The 19,889-nt window shown below is 54.7% G+C and overlaps 2 protein-coding genes across 2 annotated transcripts in view; both read right to left on the bottom strand.

The window, feature by feature from the left end:
- Nucleotides 1-13,514: 13,514 nt before the first annotated feature.
- LYPD3 (LY6/PLAUR domain containing 3) lies at nucleotides 13,515-18,285 on the bottom strand. The gene is made up of 5 exons (XM_044668518.1): nucleotides 18,216-18,285; nucleotides 17,462-17,593; nucleotides 16,776-16,946; nucleotides 14,824-14,985; nucleotides 13,515-14,183 (listed from the first exon to the last, which is right to left on the bottom strand). Exons 1-5 carry the CDS (start codon nucleotides 18,283-18,285, stop codon nucleotides 13,669-13,671), a joined length of 1,050 nt encoding a protein of 349 aa, XP_044524453.1. The 3' UTR covers nucleotides 13,515-13,668.
- A 66-nt stretch (nucleotides 18,286-18,351) lies between these two features.
- Nucleotides 18,352-19,889, bottom strand: part of XRCC1 (X-ray repair cross complementing 1) — a 35,063-nt gene continuing 33,525 nt past the window's right edge. Inside the window, exon 7 of the mRNA XM_044668517.1 lies at nucleotides 18,352-18,492. Within this exon, the coding sequence (XP_044524452.1) occupies nucleotides 18,352-18,492 (141 nt within the window). The remainder of the gene's footprint in view (nucleotides 18,493-19,889) is intronic.

Raw genomic sequence — 19,889 nt, 5'->3', positions numbered from 1 at the left:
CTAGAATCCTATCCACAGCTCTAACAGAGAAGGAAAGGGTTTAAAAAAAAGAAAAAGGGCAACGACAGGCATTTCAGAAAAGGTGTGGCACTAGCAAGATGTCCCTGATTGTCTTTTTCCTCTTCTTCTAGGCAGTCCCCACCAAGAGGGCTTCATGTGCCCCACTTGTGCCTCTCTGGGGCCCAGCATCCCTGGCTCTCTCATCCTACACTGTCCCAAGTTCACTCTTTCCTATGACAGTGAATCGTCCTAATTGAAAGAGGGGAGAGAGGAGGTATTTAGGTCCCTGGGACTGGGAGGAAAATTCCCTGGGTCTTTAGAACTGGGGAAACAGAGGCCCAGGCCCCTAGATGAGCTGGGAAGAGAATAACTGGATTGTGAATGGGATGGGGACGTCTGAAGGGCTAAGAGAACAGATGCCTTAAGTCTCAGGAGATCTGAGATGGCCCAGATGGTTGCTTGAGTCACTGGGAGCTAGGGATGTAAATGCATGGGTCTCAGAGAAAACAGGAGTGGGAAGTAGGGATACTTGGGACCCCAAAGGCTGAAGAATAAGGTTCCTCGGGGTTTAGGGGATCTGAGTCCCTAGATGTCAGAGACCCCACTGATGGTTGATGCCTGGAGATCAGAGATCCTCTGCCGAGTGCCCCTTTTCCCCCCTGACCCCCAGGGGGCATTCGGACTCCTGGGGACAGGGAGGGCTGCCTGGGCAGGATCAGCTGCTGAGTGCTTAACAAAACCTACACAATTGGACCCCTAGGATTGAGAGAGTTGTGACAGGAGAGGCTTGTCTGAGGACTTAAAGATGGACTGTGGCAGCTGCATCCTCTCTGCCTTTGTGTGGGCTCTGGACCTGGGGTCCCTGCTAATCCTGGAGCCTGGAGGGGAGGGGAAAGGAGCAATGGACCTGGCTTGTGCCAAATGCACCCACTAAAATCTTCTCCTGCTCCTTCCTCCTCTTTGCCTCCCCCTTTCCCCTTGGCTCTTCCCTTCTGCCTCCTCCTCCCATCTCCCTCTTCCTTCCTTCTGCTTCCTCTCTCCTCTGAGTCAATGGATGACCCCCCAGGGCAGGTAGGGACCTAAGTTGGCATCTGTTCTGCCCAGGCACAGCTAAGCCTCTCAAATCAATCCATGACAGTCCCCAAAGGTAGAGCCATACTTTAAGCACTATCATCACTCCACCCCCAACCACAGTAGGTACACTTTCTAAATTAGCCCAAGCCTCACAGTGCAGCTAAACCTAAATTAGTGGGAGACCCTCTCCAAACAGGTAAACCTTCCAGATTAGTATATGACACTCCCACCATCCCCACCCCAACCCCCAAATGTACTCAGATCTCCATCAGGGCATCATCCCCTGGCCTAGCTGATGTCTCATGATCTCCAAGTACAGGCTTACTAAGAAAATGGATGATCGTCCACTACAGCCAACCCTTGTAAATCAATATGGAATTCTCCCTCCTAGCACAACTCAACCTTAAGTAATGTAGAAAAGAGAAAATTGTCAGTGATACATTTATACATGATATAATCTCTTTAACTTAATGCTTTCAAATTTGAATTCAATTTGTCTAATCTCATCCCCCATAACTCCAGATTTTCTAGAATCAGTTGAAGCATGGTACATTTTAATCCCTCCTGCCATCTTAACTTTTTATGTAGCACCTGAACTGTGTCTTCCCAGTAGGCAACATGGTATCCAGTTATGTTTGGTAATCCATTGAGTGATCTTTCCTCTGATAGAGGAATTCAGTCCATCTGCATTTAAAGTTATTGTTCAGGGGGCAGCTTGGTAGCTCAGTGGATTGAGAGTCAGGCCTAGAGACAGGAGGTCCTAGGTTCAAATCAAGCCTCAGATACTTCCCAGCTGGGTGACCCTGGGCAAGTCACTTGACCCCCCCATTGCCCACCCTTTACCACTCTTCCACCAAGGAGCCAATACCCAGAAGTTAAGGGTTTAAATAAATAAAAACAAACAAATAAATAAATAAATAAATAAAGTTATTGATCACTTTTGTGAGGGGGTGAAGGGAGGAAGGTAGGAGGAAGGATGGATGGGAGAAAGGATAGAGGAAGGTAGAGAAAGGGAAAGGAAGGTAGTGGTTCCCAACCCTGGGAAGGGGGAAATTGGCCAGAGCCTTTTGGGGCTCAAATAAAAGATCAGAAAGCAACTAAGATTTAGAATAGCTAGGTTTTGTTTAGATTAGGAAAGGGAAAGGTTAGGTAAGGAAAGAGGGTCTCTTCTACCTCTTTGGTAGAGAGAGTCCAGGATCTGAGAGCCTCTGGACTGGAGAGAGCCAAAAGGTGCCAAACTTTCTCTTTTATCTTTCTCCAACACCTCCCACAAAGGACGTGGGAGGTGTTGGGGGAAGTTGTAGCAGGGAGCCCTGGGAGTTGTAGTCTCCCAGGGCTTACAATAATTTTAAATGACACAGTTTGATTATATTTTGTCATTTGTTAAATTACTCATTTTATCAGTAAGAGCTATAATAACTCACTGGTACTAATCCCATCCCAACCTTAACATTAACACAAACACACACAGATGCCCCTAAACACTGTATTTCTGACTACAAATTGTTTTTTAAAATCCAGCTTTCCAGCTTAAATCTATTTTTTGTGAGATTCTCTCTCCCCTCCTCTCCCTTTTTCTGTCTCTGCTGTCTCTGCCTCTATTCCTCCCCTCTTTGTCCATCTGTCATAATGATAATAGCTTATAGTAATATGTTGCTGATAATGTTCCAGGCACTTTACAAATATTGTTTGATCCTTGCAACAGCCCCAGGAGGTAAGTGCTATTATTATTCCCATTTAGCAGCTGGAGAAACTGAGCCAAATAGAGGTTAAATTGCCCAGGCTCACACTAGTATCTAAGGCTAGATCTGAATGTTTCTCTCTCTCTCTCTCTGTCTCTCTCTCTCCCTCCCTCTCCCTCTTCCTTTCCCCCTCTCTCTCTCTGTCTCTCTCTGTCTCTCTCTCTCCATATCTTTGCTAGCCTCTTCTCTTCCCCATCCCCCTTTTTAGCTATGATTCACATAATCAATTTAGGAATTTGTCAGCCTGAAAAAACACAGAACTATCAAAGTAATTACAATATGTCTTTAACCAGGCAGATTAATCTGAGAAGATGCACGGAACCTCAGACCTGGGATTTCCGTAATTTTAGGGAGAGAAAGTGATGGAGCGTATGTGAGTTTACTCTTGGGAACTAAGGGTTAGCCAGTGGCAGATTCTTGGGGAAAGATGCCTTTGCCTGGTCCCAGGTACTTGGGTGATAGAAATGTGACTGCAGGTGCCTAAGGGGTCATTGTGTCTAGGAGTGGCTAGAGTGGCTGGGAGTGGATCTCGGGGTCTTCCAATCTGATCATTTTTCCAATTCAGCTCTCCTATTTCTGGGAACTAGGCAAGACTGATTCCTAGTCCCGTTTCCTCAACTGAGTTCTCTCTTTGAACCTGTGGGACAGTCAGGAATGGGATTACCCAAGATGATGCCCACAGATGCTAGCTTCAGAGATGGGAGGGCCCTTGAGGTCACCTCTCCCAAGGTACCAGGGAGTAAGATGATGCCAGAGGGCCTTGGCCTCTGAATCACAAACCTTTTTTATTAGAACAAGCCACCTCACTTAATCTTCTCCTTCCTCCCCCTCCATGCCTGTTTCTAATCATCTTCTTATTCCCCATAGCAGTGGCCAATTCATCAGAGTTACAAGATCCCCATTGGCTCTCCTACCTGCATAATGTCTGCAAGCTCTACTTCTTGCTGGCTATGACGTCATGAATGGCTTCGCTGTTGGCCATCTCTTCCACCCATTCTTGGAATGTCTGTGGACTCTTAAAGGACTCTCTCTCTCGTGCTCAAATGTGTTTGACAGAGTGCTGATTTGGGGAGGCAGACCTCTCTCTTCATTTGAGGGGTAGCTTAGTTCTCATGTTCTTGGAGAACTTGATGCCCTTCCCTGAAGACCCTCTGAGGCCAAGTCTGGGCCCTCCCTCTGTGATGTCCACAAATAGCCAGCCTTTCCACACAGAGTGCCAGCACTGGGCACACAGGAGAGGATCAGTCCACAGGCCCTGAGAAGCCCTTCATTTGGCCGCTTCTGTTCCAGTCCGATATGGGTTTCTTTAATTGGTGGTGATTCTTGCTTCCTCTCTTCTCCCCAGGGTGTCCAGTCCCAGCTCAGTCGTCTCCCTAGTCCCAGACTGGGGTTCTTTGTGCCCCCTACTCTCCTCCCACTGCCCCGTTTCCCTGAAGAAGTGTCCTGAGGGCTGCCTAGAATTACGAGAGGTGTGCCAGCCCCCTTGTGCCCCTCCTGCAGGCTAGAAGTGGGGGCGGGATGGGGCAGGAAGCACATCTGGACTGTCCAGAAGCCAGACTGGAGCTCGGATGGCCACCAAGAGTCTAAGGGACTCCCACTGCCTTGCTAGGTGACCGGAGGCAAACGGCTTCCCTCCGAAGCTCCTCTGTCGAATAGGAGTATGGAGCATTGGCGTTGGCGTGGAGGAGTAGACCCCAAGCTCTCAGGCCCCAGCTAGGTCACTTGTCTCCAGGCCTCAGCCTCCTCCTCTGAGCACTTACCGTAGCATTACCTGCAAAGACTCGGATTCATAGAGCGCTTTAGACCCCATTTGGCCCATCTCTCTTTATAAGATGGAAACTGAGGTCCGGGGAGGGGACAGGTAGAGGTGAGATTTGAATCTGGGACTCCTAACTCCCAAGTCGAGGGCTGGAGGGACCATCAGGCCGAGAATACTTTGCAAATCTTAGAGCCTCATAAAAGTAAAGAGAGGGGCCATTAGGTGGCTCAGTGATTTGAGAGCTAGACCTAGAGACGGGAAGTCTTGGGTTCAAATCTGGCCTCAGATACTTCCCAGCTGTGTGACCCTGGGTGGGTCACTCAACCCCAATTGCCCATTTTCTGCTATGGAACTGATACTTAGCATTGATTCTAAGATGGAAGGTGAGGACTGAATTAAAACTAGAAACCGGCTCCCTTTTACCAGTGTTTGTATGGTGAGGAGTTCCAGCTGAAGGGAAAGAACACATTCCTAGGAAGGCCGAGAATTGCTAGCCTTATTATTCATGATTAACAAAGCCTCGGAGTTCTTGAAGACAAGAGAACTCTTTATTTAGCAGCTGAGCAGCACACCGGGCTGGGGTTCCTGGGGACTTTGGGCCCACCTCCTGCCCCTGCGATCTCAGGGCCTCCTCTTCCGGCCCCAGAGCACTCGGGCCTGCGTACGGGGCTCCCCTCTGCACCTCTTCCTGGGAGGCTCAGAGGGATGGTCGAGAGTCTGGCCTGAGGTCGCCTACAGAGTGAGCAGTAGTCCCAGCCCGAGGGTCCAGGCCCAGGCAGGCCGAGGGGCACCCTGGTTCCTTGGCCACAAGAGATCGTGGTGGTCCAGACACTTGTCACTCAGGGTGAAGGGCCCGATTTTCCCAATGCCCAGGAACAGCTCGCACTTGGGCAGAGACGAGCAGCCGAGCAGGCTCAAGTTATAAGAGGCGCTTTCTACAAGGGAGAAGGGGCGGTCAGAGAGAGAGGAGCAGGTGGGTGACGCGCTGCCCAGAGCCAGGACTCTTCATACAAGGCCTGTTCTCAAGGCCCCAAGTCTGCCCTAACCCCCACGGTTCACACTGGCCAAGTGCCTCCCCCTCAGGTAGCTTATCTGTAAGATGACTTGGTAGCCTCCAGGGGCCTGTCCAGCCCCGTGATCCTCCCCTCTGGCTCAGGTTCTGCCTTTGTAAAATTAAGTTGGGCCGTGTGGCCTCTGAGGTCCCTCTGAGCTCCGACAATCTAGAAATCTCTCATTATGGCCTAGAGGAAATCATTCTGAGGTGGAGGTTCAAGGACTAGAGTTCGAATCCTGCCTTAGGATTTGAGCAGTTCTCGTGGCTAGAAGGCACAATCGCATTTCTTCTTCACAACCCCCTGAGAGGGAGGCCTTCTTATCCCTGTTTGATAGAGGAGGAAGCCGGGGCTTCCTGGAACCCCCAGACACCCCACCTTTCTGACCGACCAGCACAGGCTCGAGCAACCCTACCTCCTAGGAGCTGCCTTCCAGCTAGCCCACGAAAAGGCTGGAGAGACAGCGAGTGGCAGAGCTGGGCTTCAAACCCAGGGCCCTCACCCCGGCCCTGCTACCAGATGAACGGCTTTAGGAAAGGTGTCTCCGGGGCCCAGACTACCTTTTTTTTTTTTTAACTTTCTGTCTTGGAATCTGTGCTATTGGTTCCACTGATAAGTGACTTGCCCAGGGTCAAGTGTCTGAGGCCGGATTTGAACCCAGGACCTCCTGTCTCTAAGGCTGGCTCTCCCTATCCCTCGAACCACCCAGACTATCTGGCAGGAGCTCTTTCTGCTCCGTCAGCACCTCCTTCCGTCTGACACTTAGGGGGCCCCACCATGAGCTGCTGCTCACCTCCCTTGATCTGGATCGTTCCATTGTAACAACTGATGGCATCCTCACTGCACTGACGGAAGCGGATCTTGTCGGGACAGGAGTACAAGGCCAAGCAGGTCGGGCAGTACAAGGCTTGCTCAGGGTCTCCTGTGACTAGGGAAAGGGAAGGCCATCAGAGGGGCCTCGAGCTGAGCTGTCACCCCATGGAACGGAGACGGGCATCCTGCACAGAGGCCGGCCCCCTCCCCTCCTGCAGTCACTGCCAGGAAGCCCCCAGCATGCTGGCAGCCAAGGAGAGAGCCGGGGCTGCCCGTCTCCTCTGGGCATGCCTGCATTTCTCAGGGGACAGCTTGCTCGTGCTCGGCCGCTTCATCGAGCTGTGGATGTGACTCTGGCCTCACAAACGGACACGAGCTAAGGCAGATTCTACTTTTGCCAGGGAGGCCCTCGAACACAAAGCCGGCCACCTGAACCCGTTTCCCAGGGACCAGCCTTGCTAAGGCATGCCAGGCTCCTCAGTGCTGCGAGGTTGGCCGCCCGGGGAAAACGTCTTTGGGAAGACCGAGCCTCACGGGCTGACTAGCCAAAGTTACGTGGCTGATGAGCGTCGGCACCTGAACCCGAACCCAGCTCTCCAAGGCCCAGTTCGGCGCTCATTGGCAGTCTGAGAGACGTGCCCAGTGCCCGCTGTTTAGATGGCTCGTCTGGGAGGCAGTGCCGTGTGAGGACACCTGAGCAAAGACTTTGAATCCCTGCTCTGCCCCTGACTCGTCCGCACCCTCGGGGAAGTCCCAGCCTGAACACTTCCTTCTCCAGCTATCAAATGAGGGGGCTCCCATTATGGGGAAAGCAAGCCACCCCCAGATTCACCACAACACCCTCTAAAGCCAAGCCTTCTGGCTGCATGCTGGCTAGAGCAGGGGGCTGGGTCAGGCTGGCTTGTCAGCTAGCTTCTGGGCTATAAAAATGGAGGCTTTCCAGCTACAATAAAGGGGGCAGCAACATAAAATAAGGGTCAGAGCAGATGATCTTTGAGGTCCAGAGAAGGGTGGCCCCCCTAAGCAGAACTCCGGAGAGATGCTGTGGGACAGGCGGGCCGAGAGAACCCGGGGAATGTCCTGGGGAGGGACAAAGGGAGAGGGAAATTGGTAGAATGGGGAGGGAAGCTTTGGAGAAAACCAGGAAAGGGGCATCTTGGGGCAAGAGGCTCTCAAGGCATGACTGGGCTGGGGGAATGAAATTATGGGGAGATCAAGAACTCCAGGAAAAAGTGCCAGGAGATCCCACAGGAGAGACGGTGCAGCCATGACAGGCGGAGGCAGGGAGACCCTGATCTACGCTACCTAGGGGTGCCCTGGGGGTGAGCACAGGGGCCGTGTTACTGGAGTTGTTGCAGTAGTTAAGGTTGCAGAAACGGACGTAGGAGGTGACGATAATTCCTGTCGGGCCCAAGTGGTGGGTGACCCGGGACATCCGCATCCCCGCTGGCGTGCAGCCCTTACTGCCCATGATCAGCGTCTGGGGCCCTAGAAGAGGAAGGGAAGGTTGGCACCGGCAGGGATCTCTGCATGAAAACCCCCAGACCGCAGTCCTTGTCCCCCTGCCTCCAGCTGCTCCAGGACATGAGCCCTGTAGCTGTCCATAGTGAAGGCAGGAGAGAGGGCAATGCCCCTGCCTTCTTCATCTGCCTTGGAGACTGCCCACGTTCTTGTGGGTGGCCTGTCCCATCCCAGAACTTCATGCCAACCAAGCGGGCCGTCTCATCTCTTCACAATCCTCCCAGGGTCTTTTCTGGCCCGAATCTTTGACATAAGTTTGGGCTCTGGGACTCTGATCAGGGACATTCCCAGAGTTAAAGGGAGTTTCTGTCCCCTAAATCTGATAGTGGCTGGAATGATGGACTCTTGAGTCGGCTCCCGACAGGATAGTGGCAGAGCCTTAGCATGAGGGCGCTCTGCTGGCCTTTGCTCCCTCCCCCTCTGATCTCTGTCCTCAGAGAACTATCAGTCTGTCCTGCAAGGAAGATCCTTCCCCGCCCCCCCCCCCCATCCACCTTACTTTCTGCCTTAGAATCAATACTATATGTCAGTGTCAAGCAAAAGAGCAGTAAGGACTAGGCAATGGGGGTGAAGTGACTTGCTTGGGGTCACACAGCTAGGAAGTGTCTGAGGCTGAACTGGAACTCAGGACCTCCTGTCTCCAGGCCTTTAAATCAGCCAAGCCGCGCCCCACCCCTTACCCCCAAGATCCTTTTTGACTATGGCACATTGGCATTGACTAGGAGCCAGCAGGGGGTAGCAGAGTCACCGCCACCAAGAGATGCTGCGGGGAGCAGGGGGGGGCGGTGGGAGAAAAGGCAAACTTGCAGGGCCAGGTGTGCTCCCAAGAGGCTTCCCTATGGCCGCTGGCGCTTCCCCCAGGAGGCTTCATTTATTTCCATCCTTGTGCAGGATTTCGGGGAGGGGGGGGCCTTCATCCCAGATCACTGGTTCTGAACGAATGAATCACTTCGGGTGAGGTGGGAGCCCCCCCACAAGAGGGGCCTCGGGCAGACAGACAGCCCCCCAGGAAAAGGAGGAAGGCCTTGGGGGATCCGGCAATAAAGCGCTGAATTGTCCAGTTAGGAGCTGGGCCCGGCGCGGCCCCGCCTCCTCCTCCGGGCCGGCGGCCGTCCTCCATTTACCTGTGTCTACCATCACCAGGGTCTCCTGACACACCTCCCAGCTCTCACAGCGCGCGGTTTGGTTCAGGCCGCGGCTCCAGTGCACGGGCTTGGAACTCAGTTTCCGCCCGATGTGCAGCATCTCGGTGCGGTAACAGATGACGTGCCGCAGCACTGGGAAGACGGGGCTACCGAAGCGGTCCTCTGCAAAGCGGGGAGGGCAGCGTCAGCGCAGGGCCTCGGCTTCCCCGCCCTGGGGGCGCACACACATGCACGCACGCACGCACGCACGCACCAGGCTGGCCTAGGGAGGCTCCCACGAGGCCGAGAAGCAGCTGGAAGCTCGGACATCCCATGGCCGCTCCGGATGCTCCTGGACCTTCCCGTCCGTCTTTGGTCCTCCCTGGCCCTCGGGCCCCAGGATTCTGGTGAGAACGAACGGAGAGCAGGGAGATGAAGGGGAAATGCCATTGTCTCCCTCCAGGACCCCCTCTTCTCCCTCCTCCCTCGAGGCTCGGCTCTCTAAGGGCCTCTGAGACAGTTGGGGGGGGAGTCCCCCGTCCCCAAACCCCGCGCTCCCGCTAATCCTCTCCTCCCTAGTCAATGAGCATTTTCACAGCCCTACCCAAGACCCTCCCCGCAAGCTCGGCCTCCTCCCCTCCCCCTGCACCCAGCTCCGCCTCCACACTCCCCCATAACACAACCCTGCCCCCACCCAACCCTCAGCCCTGCCCTGCCCCGCTCCCACAAGTCCTGCCTCCTTCCCTTCCCCCATATCCAGGCCCACCCCAAGAGACCCAATCCCCTTCTCCAGCCTCGCCTTTCTCTCCCGCCCATGCCAAGCCCCGCCTCCTGTTCCTCCTACCCTCCCCCTCCCCAACGGCCCCTCCCTCGAGCTTGCGGGGATAGGGGGCAGGGCCTGTCCTCCTGGTTCCCCATGGTGGTGGGAGGGGTGGGGACCAGTCTTTAGCGTCCACCCCCAACCCCCCCCACCATGTCCCATTGGCCAACGCCATGAAGAGCCGTGGGTTCCTGTTGGCTACCTTAAGGAGTGGGCGGGGAATCCGTCCGCATCGCAAGGGAGGTGGGTTCCAGGGCGGAGCTTCTCTCCCCATTGGCCGATGAAGCGCGTGATCTGCATAGCCCCCACGTGCTCCATTCCTCTCTTCGCACCTCTTTCTTCTCTTCACACCCGCCGCCATTCGCGGCACCAATAGGAGAGCTCCTTACAAAATATACTGGGGAGGGCCCAACTGAGACAGACCACCTGAAGTTACTGGGCGGGGAAAGTAAGCAAGCTGCTTTTTAGGCCTCCCTATTTTCTTCTGCCCCATCTCTCTCTGTGGTATCTCCCAAAGTGCCGGGAAGATTCAGAGGGTGGAAGATACCATGATGGAGGAATGGGGGGTTGGAGGTCGCGTATGTCACTAAGGTGGGGTGCACCCAGGCACCCAAATGCAGCCGCCTTCCCATTGCAACCTGCCTATTCCTCAGGATCATAGCAGCATCAGATAGCTCCCTCCATAGGAGATCTCCCTGTAAGGGAGAGGCGGTGTGCTGTTTGCACCCCATTTTGTGGATGAGCAAACTGAGGCTCACAGAGGTTAAATTTGACTTCCCCAAGGTCACAAGGCAGAGGCAGTATCCCAACCCAAGTCTTCTCTTGGCTTTACACCCTCTCCATTATGCCCCCCTGCCTCTCTGTCCCAGAAAAGGCCCCTAGGAATTCCTTCCAACTCTAAATTTATGCTTTTATGAGCTATGGTTCCTCAGGGGAATAACATTATCTCATTTTATCCTCACAACAACCTTGAGAGATAAGTACTCTTATTATTATTCCCATTTTACAGATGAGGAAATGGAGGCAGGCAGTGATTATGAGTCTTTCCAGAATCACAGAGCTATTAAGCATCTGAGGCTGGATTTGAACTCACAAATTCCTGACTCCTTGTCTCACTTAGCTGACCCTCCCCCATCTGTCATCAGCCAACCTGGCACCCCATGCTCTGGCAAAGATTGCCCCCCATCCACACACATGCGTCGATCCAAATTCCGTGTCTAATCATCTGTAGCCCCTCCAGCTCCAAGGGCAGCATCTCCTGATGGAACTGTTTTGCCCTCTCCTCGATGCTTGACAGGCGGCGAGTCAGAGAACTGGCCAGAGGCAGGCAGATACAGCATGAGTCCTTGTCTCTGACTCACAGAGCTCATCAGCAGAGCTCCAGGCTCTCAGATTAGCCGTTCACTTGTCTGACTTTGTGACCTCATTTCGGGGTTTCTTGGCAAAGACACAAGAATGGTTGGCCATTTCCTTCTCCAGCTCATTTTACAGGTGAAGAAACTGAGTCCAAAAGCATAAAGTGGGTCACAGAGTAAATATCTGAGGCCAGATTTGAACTTGACCTGACTCCAGGTTTAACACTCAGACTACAGGTTGCAAAAGAGGTGCTGACCTACAGTGGTAAAAGGAGTTTGCTCACATGCGGATGTACGTTACATAATCTCTACTGGGTCCTCGCCACCGCTAGGCAATCCTTGACACCTCCCTACGTGACTCATGTTCTCACCGCATACACAGGCTCTTCCAAACCTCCTCGTCTTTCTTTAACCTCCCATACTATTTCACTCGGTGATCTCACAGCTCCTGGAAATTCGGTTATCTCTCTCAGATCTTTTTTCCCCCAGCCCTAACCTCTCTCCTGCTTTCCAGTCTCAAATATCCAACTGCCTGTTAAAGACTTCATGCTAGTAATGGCTTGTAAGCATCTCAAGTTCCACCTATCCGAAACGGAACCCAGTTTACCTTTTCTCCCCAACCTCTCCTCTTCCTAACTTCCCTGTTACTGCTGAGGGTACCACTATCTTCCAGTTGCCCACGTTTGAAACCTTAGTGTCATCCTCAGATCTCTACCTTCTCTCATTGCCACCCCAGCCTCCATAGCCAATTAGTTGCCATATCTGGTTGATTGGCATCTCTTGTCTACCTCGACTGCTACGTGTGAACTCCCTGCGCCAGTCCCTGCACTCTACTGTCTGTGTGATCTTCCATGTTGCTTCCTATTTCAAAAATGCTAGTGGCTGCCTGTCTCCTCCAGGATCAAACACAAAATCCTCTGTTTGGTGTCACAGCCCTTTATAGAATAACCCGGCCTCTCCCTCTCTTTCCAGTCTTCCTCCGGCTTAGTCCCTCCACCTCTCCAAGTGCTCTTGGGATTCACGGGCCTCCCAGCTGTTCCTTAAATGAGAAACTCCATCTCTTGACTCTGAGGACTTCCTCTGGCTGAGTTCTCTTCTATGTCATCCCTGCCTCCTCCCAGCTTCCTTTGATACCCAGCTAAAGAAGCCTTTCCTCCTCTTCTTCCCAGAATGCCTTCTCTTTGAGATTATCTGCAGCTCTTGTCTGTACATAATTGCTAGGCTGTTATCTTCCCTATTAGACCAGGAGCTCCCTGAGAGAAGGGACTGGTTTGGGCCTTCTTTGTACCTTCTGTGGCTAGTCCAGCATCTGATCTCTAGTAGATGCTTTAGAAAGGGCTCACCTGTAAAATCGGGCTCAGTTCCTATCCTTCCATGTCATCTCATTCATTCTCTGATATTTTTTCTCCCATCTACCACATGCTGCCTGTCACCACTGTCCAAACAACTCTTGTCCCCGAGTGGGAGCTGCTGCTAATTCCAGACTACCCTCTGACCCTCCTTCCCAAGATCTGAAGTATTTCCCCAGAGGAAGAGCTCTAAGGACAGCGGGGCCACTAAGGCTTTGTACAAGACACTGATATCAGGAGTGTCTTTGCCCGGCATTGGGCACATGACTGCCGAGAGGAGTAGGCCGGCCCCGGGGAAAGGAGCAGGACACGTCTGCTGGAAGCCTGGCGATGGGGCCCAGGCACTCAGGAGACAGTACCTGAGACCACTTTCAGAATGTAGAAAGGGCCATTCTGGGCTGGAGGTCTACTTCTCTGATGGTCTTTCTGCCCAGGGAGAGGAGGCCTCCAGGGCCCCTAAACCCAGGAAGACAGGCAGTGAACCCCCTGGAAATTGGGAACCTCTCTTCTGGCTGTCATCTGCCAAGGAAGAGGCAGGACAAGGACCAGGCTGTGAAGTTTGGAAGTTGCTTCTTGGCCCTGCGGTCATTCTAGAGCGTAGCAAAGTATTTAAAGCAGGTAGAGACTAGGGAGCTCTCACCGTCCACTCAACTGGATGGCTGGCAGGTGACCGAATTCTTGGATATGCCTCTGCCCCAATGGTGGCACAACGGCTTCTCCTCTTCCTGGTGGTACCTTCTGCTCCCAGCTCTGCCTTCCTCCCTCCGTATTCCCTGCCACCCTCCCCCCTCCCCATCACCGACATCACTTTGGGCCCTTCCCGAAGGTATCCCTCCGGTTCTCTGTGACCAAGAAATAAACAACTTGGGCGAGTACTTAAATACAAGGTTATTTTATTTCCTGGACTGATGAGACCTGCTCAACCTGGTGAGGCGGGACAAGGAGAGATTGTGGCTTGGGGTGGGACCAGCCCAGCCCAGGGAACAGAAGGGGATTTGCGTTTAGGGAAAGGTGTCCCAGGACCACAAGGGGAGAAGGATCGGAGGGGGAGGAAGGGGATCACAGGAGGGTCCTAGCCAAAATAGCTGCCACGAACAGCACCAGTGGAGTGCCCAGGGCCCTGGCACCCGTATTACCTGGGTATTGGGAACCTCCCTTAGGGGGGAGCTGCCCTACATTGCTTCGATCGCTGTGGCCAATGTGGCCTCCCTCCTCTCCGAAGGTCTCCACAGATCTCTCAGAGTGGGAAGTTGATTCCCTGGCTGGGGCCTGGAGGGTGGTGGATGGGGCTGGGCTTGAGGAGGCTGAGGGGCTCGGAGATGAAACTCGGGTGGATGCTGGGGTCTTTGTCACTGTGGAGTTTTGGCGGGAGGTAGCTGTGGGCCGTGGCACGGGCAGCACCACGAGGGGCGGGATGCCAGGGGCAAAGTAGGTCTTGTTCCGGAGGTCCGAATTGCATCGAGTCCCGCTGCAGCAGGAGCCACTGAGGGAGAAGCCTGGGCCCATCACCCCGTCTCTAGTACACTCCTCATCCTGGACGCAGCCTCGGACGGGTAAGGACACTGTCACGTTGGCTAAGAGACACCAAGCAGGTGAGGCAGCTGGTTAGTTTGGAGCGCCAGGAGGTGTGCCAGGCAGAGCCCTGGCAGGGTGTGGGGAGCCCAGGTCCTAGCCTCAGCTCTTCTCCAAATTGGCTGAGCAACCTCAGGTGAGTCCCTACCCCTTCCAGGGCCTCAGTTTCCAAACTTGTAAAATGGTAGCATTGAAAAGAGACCCTCATTCACCACCAGTGCCTGGGTAGGACATGTAGGGTGCCCTGTCGTTGTTCACTCATTTCTGTGGGTCTGACGCTTCAGAACCCCTTTGGGGAGTTTCTTGGCAAAAACAGTGGAGTGCTTTGCCATTTCCTTTTCCCTCCAAGGGACTCTTTTCCCACTGGAGGGGAAAGGAAAGGCCTTGAGGGGTAGGACATGAGTGGAAGAGTTCTTGGTCTCCCATTAGGCTTTGCAGAAGAGGAAAGGGGGCAGGGAAACCTCCTCCCCCTTCCCTCCTCAGATCTCCTTAGCTGATCATCTCCACCCGACTCGTGAGGGCAGGACTGGCAGGGAGTGCCCGCCCTCCACGGCATCCTCGGGTGAGGGAGGAGGCTACTTCCAGGGAGGCCCTACGAGGAGGGGTTCCAGTTCCCAAGATGCCCAGGACCTCCCCGCTCACCGGCACTCAGGGTGACGTTGCCATCGAAGCAGCCCTTGTGGATCTGGTCGCCTGCGTTGTAGCACTGGGCCACGGGCGGCTTGGTCCCCGTGCACGCCTCCCGGCTCAGCCCCACGCAGCTGTAGCACTGGACGCCATTGGGCTGGTGGGCGCTCTCATTCCCTGTGTGGGTGGTGGGTGGGGAGAGGAGCCGTCAGTGAGGTGCCCAGGCCTCCCTCCCTTCCCTTCTGTTGGAGGCCTCTGGCCCGGCCTTTAGTCCCGATCCACCCCACAGGCAGAGCCTTTGCTTGCAGGCCTCCAAGGAGGCAAAGCTGCCGTGTCCTGGGGCAGCCTGTCTGGCTGCTCTAATTGCCGGGTGCTTTGCCTCTCATTCACCTGACTGCCACCCCACAGCTCCTGGCACTAGGCTAGGGCCAAATGGAGCCCATCAAATGCCTCTGGCAAATATTTTCAAAAGACTTCCACTGGGGGGCAGCTAAGTGGATAGACTGCCCTGCCGGTGCTGGAGCTGGGAGGCCCCAGATACGTCCTAGCTGTGCGACCCTGGGCGAGTCATTTAACCTCCTTTGCCTAGCCCTTAGCCTTCCCTCTTAGAGTTGTTACTCTAAAACTCTAAGGTTTAAAAAAAAAAAAAAAAGCACTGCCACGTCCCCCACTAAGTCTTTTCTTCTGGGTTCATAATCCCCGTCCATTTCTTCAGCCGATGTCCGTAGGCCGACGGGCACGAAAGGGAGCTTCTCCGCAATCTGGTCACCTTCCTCTGGACTGTCCTTGGCAAACTGGAGTGCCCAGACCAGAGCCTGGCACTCCCCTTTGTAGTATGTAACAGCTGCCAGCTTGCCCCATGAAACATGGCTATATGATTTTACATACTACAAGGTGTGCTTCCTGGGCCCTGGACGTTGTCTCTCCGGATGCAACTGAAGATCAGATTGGCTTTCTTAGACCTCGACCCTATTGACTTCTCCTGGACTTGTGGGCCACTAAAATCCCCAGATCTCTTTCAGATGAACGAGCTAGCCGTGCTTCTCCCGTTCTGTACTGGAGAAGATCTTTTTTTCTCACGGAAGTGCGAGGCTTTACACGTAGTTTGAGTACGTGCCATCTTGGGAGAAATGGATTAGAGCACCGGTGTGAGAGTCAGGAGGACCCGAGTTCAAATCGTGCCCTGGTTAATTCACTCCACGTCTGAATGCTCTCTAGACAGTACTTTAAGACTCTTAAGTCCTGGGCAAGTCACTTAACCCCCATCGCCTAGTTCTTCTGCCTTGGAACCAATACACAGTCTAATTCTCAGACGGACGGTAAGGATTTAAAAAAGAAAGACTCAAGTGGTTGCAGAGAAGGTATGATTCTGTGCGGGGAAAGGAAGCTCCTCGCTAGGAGCTCCCTCGCACTATTACGCTTAAAAAAAAAAGTCATCTTGTAAGAGTCGGCTCAACGGTCTTTGGGAATCCAGACACCGTCATCCAGCTGCCTCCAGTGGGGGGCAGGCCGCATCCCGGGGGCCCTCAGCCATTAAGGACAGCGCTTTGGATGGAGCCCCAGTGGGTGTCTCCGTCTTGCCAGGTGGGCGCCATTGGCACCTCTACCAGCCGCAGTCCCCTGATCTGCCAGCAAGCCCGTCAGAAATGGAACTTGGCATCCCTTCCACGCTACCTTCTGGAAGAGTGTTGGGAGTCAAAGTAGAGCTCACTAGACTATGATTTGTAGGTGCCGTTTCACCTTTCGTGTTCCTCCTGAGTCTCCCACTCCGCCCCCAGCCCTGTCCCCCGTTTCTGGGCTCCTTATCCCCGAAACGTAGGTAGGACTTGAGAGTTGGATTGCATCCCATCTCTTCCTTTTACAGAAGGGGAAACCAAGACCCAGGGAAGGCAAATGACTTGCCCAAGGTCATACAGCTAGTGAGCCTGCACCACCTCCCTGGAGTCCTGGGACTCTTCTTCACTTACCGCTGGGGTTCAGGGGATGAGAGGTAAGGTTGAGCTGGGCGTTGCACAAGTCCTTATCACACTGCTGGAGCTGGACGAAGGCCAGGACCCCGTGCAAGTCCAGCCCTCGGTCATTCTTTCCGGAAAGGCCCAATCCACAGCCTCTTATGGCCAAGGAGAACTGGCCGTGAACTGGAGGGAGAAGCCAGGGCCCAGAGTGAGAACGACAGGGGAAGGGAGGATCCAGAGAGGGGAGCAGGCAGCTGGGTTGGGGTCTGGGGGCTCTGAGGCAGAGGTGGGAAGGGTGCTTTGGAGTGGGGCCAGCTGGATGCCCAGGGCCGGGGGGGGGCAGGGTTCCATGTGCTAGTCAGCAGGCTGCGTTCTCAGCCCAAACCTGGGTGAGCTGGACCACCCAGAAGCCTCGTCTTCCTCGGGGAAAGGAGCTGAGGAAGGGAGGGGACTGGGGTGGGGGTGGGTGAGACCCAGAACCCCCCAACTTCCCGGAGTCTGCCCATCTCCAGATCTTACATCGATGGCCTCCAGGCTCCCGGACCTCTCCGGCCCTGCTCACTTCTATTGCCAAGGAGACCCCGGGCCAAGCCCGCTGGAGGAAAGGAGCCAGGATGGGGGCCAGGGCCGGGGGGTCGGTCGGGGATCTGCCTGATGAACTCATCGCCCGCCCCCCTCCCTCCAGCGGCCTCACTTACTGGTCTCCACGGCCCCCACCGTCTCTGTGCAGACCACTTGGCCTGCCGGGCAGGTGACCACCTTCATCTTCCCGGAGGAGCATCCGTCATCGGCTTTCTGCACGCAGCTGTAGCACTTGAGCGCTGAGGCACCTGGAGGGCAGGCGAGACAGCGCCGAGGTCAGGGCCTCCCTCCTCTCCCCACGCTCAGAAACCTGACCGGCAGCCCTGGAGGCACGAGCTTTCCTGGGACCCCCATCTTTGTTCTCTAGGTGGAAGAACTTTTCCTGGAAGCCCTTTGGGGGCTTCTCCACTCGCTTCCCTCCTCAGTTGAGGAGAGCCTCCTCTCCCCCTGGCTCGATGCCAAGCCCTTCTCGGGCGCCCTTTCAGCCGAGTGAGAGCCTTCAGAGCCCCTCTCGCCGGCTACAAGGGACCCTCTTCCCTGGGGCTTGGCTTTCCTAGATGGGAGAGCCACATGAGGGGCCACCCGGCCGTCTCCGGCTCTTGGAAGTGGGAGAAGCCCACAGCCCTCTCTCCTCGGGGCAGGAGAGCCTACTCTCCCACGGCTGCCCCTTTCCTTGGGACCGGAAGGCCCCCTGGCCAGCAGCCCCTTCCCTTGGGCGGGAAAACTTCATTCCCTCTAACTCGCCCTCTCCTGGGTGGGAGAATCTCTCCCTGCCCCCCCCTTCCTGCACCCTCACAGTTCTGAGCAGGGCTGAGTGGGAGCCCCCTCTGGGCTCATCCCAGCGTTCTCCGCTTCTCCCTCCGGCCTCACCTGGCCCAAGCAAGGACAGGAGGAAGACGGTGGCTCTGAGGAGACCCAGGCTGCATCTCTCGGGCTCCATGGCTGCTCCGTGTTGCTTCTCCTGAGTCCCCGGGGTGTGTGGGCTCTGCACCGGGCTGGGGCCCTCTTACCTGGGCCCCAGGATGAGTAACTGCCCCCAGGGCCCCACTCTCTCCTCCCCCAGCCCAGCCCGACCCAGCCCAGCGTTCACTCTGGGGCGGGTCCCCCCTTTTCCTTGCGTCACAGCCGCCCAGGCCTCTGAAAGCATCTGTGAGAGGAGAGGGGAGAACCCTGGCCCAGGCAGCATCCGAGCCCTGCCCTGCGGCCACTGGCTCTGGGAAGCACACGGGTGGGGCGGGAGGGGAGGAAAGCCTAAGCCACAGCCCCTGCACGGAGAACGGAGGCCTGGAAGAAAATTGGACCCAGACCCTCATGTGACAGATGAGGAAACTGAGGCCCAGAGAGGCTAAGGGAGGGGTCCGAGCAGTTCCCTGAGCCTTACTTCTCTGTAAAATGGGGGTAATCGCAGCCCCTACCTAATAGGGCTAAAGGAGATCACACACAGAAAGCATTTTGCAAACTTTAAAGTGTCCCAGAAATGCCAGGTGCTCCTCTCCAGAGGCCTAGAGAGAAGTTTTCTGCCTCTCTGGGTGTCTAGTCCCGGCAGGAGTGCCCAGCGGCCCCTGAGGAACTCATTTCGGGGTCTGAGGGCTGAGAAGTCCAGGCTCTTGATCCTCCAGGCCATGAACACAAGGCCCAGATCTCCTCACACTGGGTCAGGAAGTCACAGAAGAGAAGGCTTCCCTAGGCCAGAGATCAGGGCCTCTAATTACCAGAGAATGGGTAGCCCAAAGCTGTCCCAGCACCCTAGGAGCCAGCAGCCAGAGATAGCTGCAAGGACTGCCCTGGGCCCCAGGCTCCCGATCCCCCAACCCCCTGGTTTTAAGCTGTAGGGGCCCAAGAGGTAGGAGGGGGAGCGTGGGAGCAGGAGTTTCGAGGGCGGGCCCCAAACCCGAGCTCCCTCCCCAAACTGGCTGGACCGGAGAGACAGGCATCTGGGGAGCAGGGCTGGTGAGGGGTGGCTTCTGTCTGGGCCTGCAGGACCCCGTGGGTGACTCCCTAACCCCAACTCTGCTCCCAGGAAAGAGGAAACCGCCAGGTCTGACCACGTCATTTTACAGGTTTAGAATCTGAGGCCTGGACAGAGAAAGAGAGTCTGAAAGCTTGCTGCATCACCTTGACCAAGTCCTTTCCCTTTTGGATTTATTTCTTCCTCTATTAAATGTGAGATCTGGACTAGTTGAACTCTCAGCACCCTTCCAGCTGGCACATTCTCTATTCTAAGGTCTCTCTCAGCTCTGACTTTCTATGGACTATGATCCTTCCCTGTTCTGGTTTTCCATGTTCTCTGTTCCAAGGAGGACCCTTCCAATTCTGACACATTGTGCTCTATGTCCTGAGGAGTTTTACAGGTCTAAACTCTTATAACTGATTTTCCTTCTCTTCTTTCCTTCCTTCTTTTCTTCTTCTTTCTTTCTTTATCTGCCTTTCATTCTTTTTGTCTTTCTTTCCTTTTCTTTTTCTCTGTCTCTTTTTCTCGTGTCTCCTTTCTTTGTCTTCCCTTTTCATTCTTTGTCTCTTTTTGTCTTTTTATTTTTCTTTGTC

This window comes from Gracilinanus agilis, chromosome 3 (genome assembly GCF_016433145.1).
Source record: "Gracilinanus agilis isolate LMUSP501 chromosome 3, AgileGrace, whole genome shotgun sequence".
Classification (NCBI taxonomy): Eukaryota; Metazoa; Chordata; class Mammalia; order Didelphimorphia; family Didelphidae; genus Gracilinanus; species Gracilinanus agilis.
This window is presented reverse-complemented; position numbering and strand designations above follow the sequence as displayed.